At 38.9% G+C, this 6,993-nt stretch overlaps 1 protein-coding gene across 4 annotated transcripts; it reads right to left on the bottom strand.

Moving 5' to 3' along the window:
* Nucleotides 1-446: 446 nt before the first annotated feature.
* On the bottom strand, nucleotides 447-6,051 carry LOC103696204. 4 transcript variants are annotated; one of them, XR_005507232.1, is made up of 4 exons: nucleotides 5,783-6,051; nucleotides 5,519-5,682; nucleotides 1,047-3,480; nucleotides 447-741 (listed from the first exon to the last, which is right to left on the bottom strand). XR_005507232.1 is itself a non-coding variant. In XM_017840396.3 (2 exons), the coding sequence occupies exon 2, from the start codon at nucleotides 3,384-3,386 to the stop codon at nucleotides 1,116-1,118; it is 2,271 nt and encodes a 756-aa protein (XP_017695885.2). In that variant the 5' UTR covers nucleotides 3,387-3,480; nucleotides 5,519-5,729; the 3' UTR covers nucleotides 757-1,115. The 4 variants fall into 4 exon arrangements, 1 of the variants encoding a protein (XP_017695885.2); XR_602367.4 differs by having other exon boundaries at nucleotides 5,519-5,614; XR_003383271.2 differs by lacking the exon at nucleotides 5,783-6,051 and having other exon boundaries at nucleotides 5,519-5,729.
* Nucleotides 6,052-6,993: the final 942 nt, after the last annotated feature.

Here is a 6,993-nt window from a genome sequence, read left to right as displayed (position 1 = left end):
CGATTACACTGAAACAACAAGCAGACATGCAGTCTAACATTCTATCAGTAGTCTTGAAAACACTCATCCTAGATACATAAATCTCATTTTAAATCAGAAAATCCACATTCCGTTGAGTATTGCCAATATAAATGATGGGAAGTTAAGAGGACAAATATGTATGCTATAGAGGGGGATTGAGAATGTTACTCGACAAATAATTGCTTATTTACCCACTTTTACCCTTGTATTATTTCAGCCATCAATTTTGTCAAAAAACCAATTGTTATAATGAAATGGGAGATAGTGTTGTAGGGGGGGGAAATCAGCATTTCATTGGAGTACTTGTGAACAGCTAGTTGCCACAATGGATCTGGCAGATCTAACTTAGATATCTCAGAGATGCGGCTAACTCCTAGAACTGTTAAAATTAATACTATAAGATAATGAACTGAAACATAATGGTGTATGGGAAAACAGCATTTCATTCAGATATACTTGTCGCCACAATGACCTGGCAGCTCAATTTCACTTACATGAAATGATTAGCATTTACGTATCTCAAAGAAAATGATATTACTTGCAAAATTAACAATGCTTCAAATATCTCATGTTCGCTGATTTAACGAACTGAAGAAAAAAAAACTTGTAAAACTTTAAGTCTCGGAGATATAGGAGCCCTTGCACAAATCCAATTCGGTATAGATCTGAAGTTGCATCCTCCAATTAGAGGTTGAGGTCATTGAAGTGCCAAACAACTTACTGAAATAGAAAGAATACAGCAAAATGAGGGAAAGCATTTTATTCAGATAATCTCAACCTTATATCTGCAAGCTTCTTAACTTGATTTGCAGTATATATGAGAGAAATCAAATTAGTATCTACGTCGGGGAAAGAAAAAAGAATGGAAATCTCAGACAAGAAGACTGGCATCAAACCACACATGCAAAACCCGGTAAACCTTTTTCAACCCAAAGCTACCTTTCTTCAGTTTACCCATTTATATACATGCACAAGCCTGTCCACGTCCTAATTCATATGTACCAGTAAAATCCAAGCTCAATTACTGTTATTTTGAGTTTTTCATGAGGAAACATCATCTACAAGTATCACATTCAACCACCATCACAAAGTAATCATGGAACTGCAACAGCAGGAGCTAGTTTGTTTTCTTGGAGAGAGATCACAGTTTCAAAAGCACCCACCAAGGCCTTCACCTTGCTCTTCCTAGTCTCCACAAGCTTACTTGCAGTTTCTTCAATCACATGATTGAGCAAACCTTGGGTGTCTTTCTTGTCCTGTACATCTTGATGTCTCAATACAACAGCCCGAGCATCTGAAGTGGGAGTGTTTGGGGCTCCTGCACAAGTTGCTCTCTGCTTCCTAAAGTTTCTCCTCCCTACTTCTTTACCATTCTGATTCTCGCTCACAACTTTTGCTGGTCTGAATCTAAGTTTTCTCGGACCATTATCCTCAGACTGGAGATTAACTACCTTGCCCCTCTGAAATTTTAAATTGCACAGTCTAGTAGATTTACCTTCAGAGTGAACACTTCCAGTTCTACTTGGTGTCCTCTTGTTTTTACCCTTCGAAACATCAGTTTCCCTCCTCTCAGTTCCCTCTTTGACCGTAGCAGGTACACTCACTTCGCTTACTGTAGACTCAGAGTCATGTGATGATGCAGATGGTGAAGACCTTAATGACGAAGCTGATAATGAGGAACGTGATGATGGATATGATCCAAGTTTGCTGGGTTTTCGCTTTATGGTCTTCTGATCTGACTTCCCTGACTTCAGCTCAACAGTGTACACAGTTTTCTCCTTGATTTTCTCGGCATTGCTATCTACCTTTCCAACTTTTGCTTCAGTCTTCACCAGGGAAGAAGGCTTCATGTTCCCGTATTTCTTCAACTTCATGATTGAAACCCGATTAACAGGAGACTTGGTCAAGACAGAAGCTTTCGGTGGTTTCAATACTTTCCCCTCTCCAATTTTTGACTGGCCTGGACTCTTAATGCTCTTGTTCTCCAGGTTCCTTTGACCAGTTAGGCCAGTTGTAGAAATTGAAGGAGAAGTAGTTTCCTTTTGTTTCGAAGAGGTTGCAGGTTCAGCAGATGCAGCACCTGCCTTCGGAATTGATTGAGCACTTTGCTTGATAATTCTATGCGCCAAAGGTGCAATGGTTTTATTAACAAATGATGGCCTCTTCTTCATGGTACTCGTTAGCTTAACAGATGTGATGGTTTCCATGACAGGTGATGCAGTCTTCTTGACAGATGCATCAGTTAGTTTCTGCTTGATGACTTTAGCTTTAACAGAGTCCTCAAAAACATTCTTTTGTGCAGTCTTCAGCTTGTTCATCTCTCTCCTTTTATTATCACCTGCATTCAAAATCTTCACCTGGCTTTGTTCTTCAGATAATCTTGCTGCTTGATCAGCTGATATATTCTCAGCAGATGTAATGCTTTTCTGAATGGATAATCCTTCTGCTTGATTGATTGGTGCATGATCTGCACACACAATGTTTTCCTGGACAAGTGACTTTATGATTTCAAGCTCTTCTGATGATTCTTCTACTAGACTGCTAGCGACATGCTCAGTGAATGCAATGCCTGTCTTGGTCTGTGATGAAACCACAAGCTTCGTGCTAACATCCTCCACATACGGTTCTTCTACCCGAGCGACAGGTGTATTCTTAGCAGACACAATATGCTTCTGGTTGTCTGATGTCACAGGCATAATCTCTGCAGATTCTTCACATAACCCTTCTACTGGAAATTTGTGCTCATCAGGTGTGTTGCTTTTCTGGATGTGTGATGAGGTCACTGGTTTGATGGTTATAGATCCCTCCTCCGATGATTCATCAGCTAGATTTGCGGGTTTATGCCCAAGAGATGCAACTGTTGTCAGGTTGGGCGATAAGCACTTTGGCTTTATGCCTGAGGATTCTTCACCGGATACTTCAGCTTGATTGGTAGATGTATCTGAAATCTGAATCACCTTCTCAGGTGGCAGATCCTTCTGCATGACAACTTTATCTCTACTTCCATACATTGTTTGAAATTGACTGTCCTTGAGCTCCAGTCTCTTCCTTCTCTCTCGTGGTGTCAAAACCTTTGCTTGATTTTGTTCTTCATCTGGTTTCCTGTTATTGCCGAGAAGTTTGGTACGTATTGGAAGCCCTTTCTTTGCTTCAAAACCATGCTTAATTCCATATTTACAGAAATCATGACAGGAGCCAGTTGAAGCTCTGAGGTAATTAGGAACAGGCTTTTCACCACTGTTTGAAAGAGATGGTGAAGCAGTAGTACTTGCTTTTCCTGCTGAATTTCTCCTTACCCCACTTCTAGGCTTAATCACCTCAGGGGTTACTGAAGTGGTACCTCTCTCCATCACTTCTTCACGCATCAAAAATAAAAAGATGAAAGATGACTAGTATGAACAGTAATAATATCTTCACTTCTGCAGGACACCTAGGTAAGCACAGAGCAAGTTCCTGGTACTGCAACCAAATAGGAAGATGCATGAAGGTTAGAGAAATAAGGAAACAAGCATAGTCACTAAGCTCTTTATATTGCTTTATGCAAGTACATGACTTTTAGAGCATTAGCTAAGGCTCAAAGATTTCTTTGCTAATTTAGGACTGACTCATCAAAATTGCTGAGGAAAGCTAAATTTGAAGCATACTAACTGATGCAATTAATTTAGCAGATATAGACTCTCAACAAGCCAGAATTTCATTTACAGCACAGATGGCCATGCCGCAATTGAAAATTCAATACAACCTGCTTTTATGAAAATTTGTATGGAAATAACAATTACCCTCTCTATTATCATCTAAATTAACGGAAGTCAGTGTATCATATGATACCAATAATTTGGAATAAAAACTTCTTGAGCAAGCAGCAGGGACAATGTTATTAATAATGCATCAGGCTGCTGTTTGTATCTCATTACATTAAGACTCTTGTTTGTTTCTTATTCCACTCAGTTTATTTTATGAAAGCTAGTTATAATGGAAATCAAACTCTTTGTGAAGAAAAGTTGAAGAGTTTTATGAATAGACCTATTGCGAAGTTCTAAGTCGGAGACTACAGTGGATGCTCCGGCTCCTTGACAGCATTTCTTCCCAAAACAAATTGGCACAAAATTTCAGAACTTATTTACAATCCCATAAAAACCCAGAAATCTACAATACAATATAGAAATAACCAGTAAGAGATCATATGTAAGGGAAACGAGAACAGGAAATGCCAATGGATTTTTTTAAACTCCATTACATAAATCGTCCCAATCTGAAATATGTTTAAAAGCATACTTTAATCCAAAAGCATAAGAATTTCTATAGAGCACCTGCCCATAAGCCAATAGTCCTCAAGTTATATTTGAAAAAAAAAATCAAATTATTGCATCGTAAAGAATCAGTTTCTCAGTAAAATCAGGAAACAGAAGGATGACCTTATTTATCCAGTGATAAGGAACCCTAAACCTCATAAGACCAGTGACATTTTAAAAATGTGAGAAAAATTTAAATATCATGCCAACTTTTAAAAATGTCCACGAAATGCTTCTGCAAAACCATGGACCCTCATGATGGAAGGAACCATCTGAGGAGGGTGCCAACTGGTTGAGTTGGTAAAGCCTTTGTTCTTGACATTCCAATCCCACCCTCACTCCATTCTTGGCCAGGCTTCCACCCATGCAATCTCTTTTTGGGGAAAAAAGAGCACAAAAATGTTTTTCAGGCTTTTCAAATATGTGCTACTGCAAAAGGATTTAAAATCTTAAAACATGTCATTACATTTTCCTCATTCTGCTATCCTTTAGTTGCTCTGAAGTTAACAAAAAAAAAAAGGCCAAAAGCTACTTGGAAGAAAAATACATCGAAGTTAGCATTGATCTTTTTCTGCAATCTTCTGCACCTAAACTATCGCAAAATCTGAAATTGCTCCTTTGACATAAATTTATCCCTTTTATTCTAAAGTATCATTAAATTTAGTTTATCCCATATTAACATGAGAAGCGGCACTTCATACATTTATTTCTCTTTTTTAAACTACAGTATATGTCCACATTTATGAATTAAAAAAAACAGAATAATTGAATGGAAACAGCTGGCGAGCTACTTCACATAATTCTGCTAGTCCTTCCATCAGGAAACTTGCGGGTGAAGGGGCTGTTGTATTGGAAAAACAAAGAGAGAAAGTAACATGATGTAGATGGAAAAAGATAATCTTCCCTTCAATGATGCCTTCCTTATAACGAACCTATTTAAGGATAATTCAGTCTGCTCAGAAAATAAATTTATCTGTTTAAATAAAACATTTAGTCAATTCCTTGATCCAAACAAACTACAAACTTTAAGGAACAATAAATTTCAGAACCAATCACACATCATTAACGCCTTTCTATGGTACAACAACTACATCTATTTTCATTCAAAAGAACTGCCATCAAGATCCGAACTTTCTATACTTCTGCTCGAGACAATTAAAAAGAATCACATGATCAGCATTCAAATACAAGAATCAGAAAGCTACCTCTATTTGATTGAGTTTAAGCCCAAAAAATGCCCGTCAAGTTGAAAACTTTCGTCCATTTTCTCGACCGTCATGGATCGAAACCCATCCCCCCATCTATAAAACCATGAAAGATAACAAAAACAATTAAGAACAGATGAAGAAGCCCGTCCGGAAAAAAAAACCTGAGAGAGAGAGAGACAGAGAGAGAGAAATTATAATGCCGGAGAGAAAAGAAAGGAAGAAAAGACGGGCTTTCTAAGGGAGGACCATTAAAGTATGTACCGAAAAGGAAATACGTATCAAGATCGCATCTTTGTGGGAATACCACTCGCTAGAATGCGAGGAAAAGAGCCTTCCTCCACCGAGAGAGAGCAACAAGCGCCCCTTTTAGAGATCGCGTGTGCGACAAAGAGGGCGTTATGGGAGTGCTGCGCGTTTGTTGCTGCAGATGAACGAACAGCGAAAGCGATAGCGATAAAAGCGAAAGAGAGAGAGAGAGAGAAAGGAGGCGAGAAGAAAGGAAGGCGCACCGGCCTCGGAGATGGGACATAGAAATGGCATCTCTATTTCCGGAAGGGAAGGAGACGGTGTATTAAACCAATAGGCGTAGTTCGGGTTGTATCTTTTGTGCGAGGGAGGTAAAGCATTTGCCTTCCTTGGCACGAATCCACCGTTGGATCATCCATTGATCGCTTTGATAGTTGTGCAGATGGATGGATGAAGGTGGTCGGAACGTGTTGAAAGCATTGCATGGGGTGATCTAACGGTGGATTCGCACCAAGGAAGGTGGATCCTTCTTTCGGGCGAAAGATATGAACCCAACCTGCGTGCATAACGGTGGGCCCAATAGTGAGGCCATTTAAATATATATAAATATTATACACGTTATACACGTGCAAAAAAATAAGAAACTTTACATAAAAATATTTTATTTAAAAGTAATATATATATATATATATATTAATTTATATTTTTCAATCCATGAACCTCCGAAAAGAGTTTTTGATAAAAAAATAAAAAAGGTAAATTAGATTTTTTTTTATTTTGCTATAATTTTAGAAAAGATATATATATATAATTTTTTTTGGTACATCAAAAAGGAAAAGGGAGGAAGGGACAAACCCACCCCCGCGTAGCAGTCTCTACTGGGTCCCCACCCTGCCATAAGAATGTTCGATGCAGGCAGAAATGATCGTGTGTTAGGCACTCCGGCCTGTTTTACTCATATCCTCTCCACCCGTGTGCCGGCTCGGTGACCTCTCTGACTCGAACATAAATCCACCGTATGAGTACGTCACATCTAGCACCACCAAGGCTACCAGCAGACTAGTAGCCCTTCTAAACTCCGTATCCGAGTAGAGAGCATCCGGTCTCTTCAATTTAATTGACGCCCGCCCGTTTCGAATTCGAAACCACTTGGTTGGAAGTAAGGCTCATTTCGCTGAGCAACCACTTCAAGATATATTTTTCAATATAAGGTTAGGATAGAAAAA

The sequence above is a fragment of the Phoenix dactylifera genome, unplaced genomic scaffold (assembly GCF_009389715.1).
Source record: "Phoenix dactylifera cultivar Barhee BC4 unplaced genomic scaffold, palm_55x_up_171113_PBpolish2nd_filt_p 000138F, whole genome shotgun sequence".
NCBI classification, from domain to species: Eukaryota; Viridiplantae; Streptophyta; class Magnoliopsida; order Arecales; family Arecaceae; genus Phoenix; species Phoenix dactylifera.
This window is presented reverse-complemented; position numbering and strand designations above follow the sequence as displayed.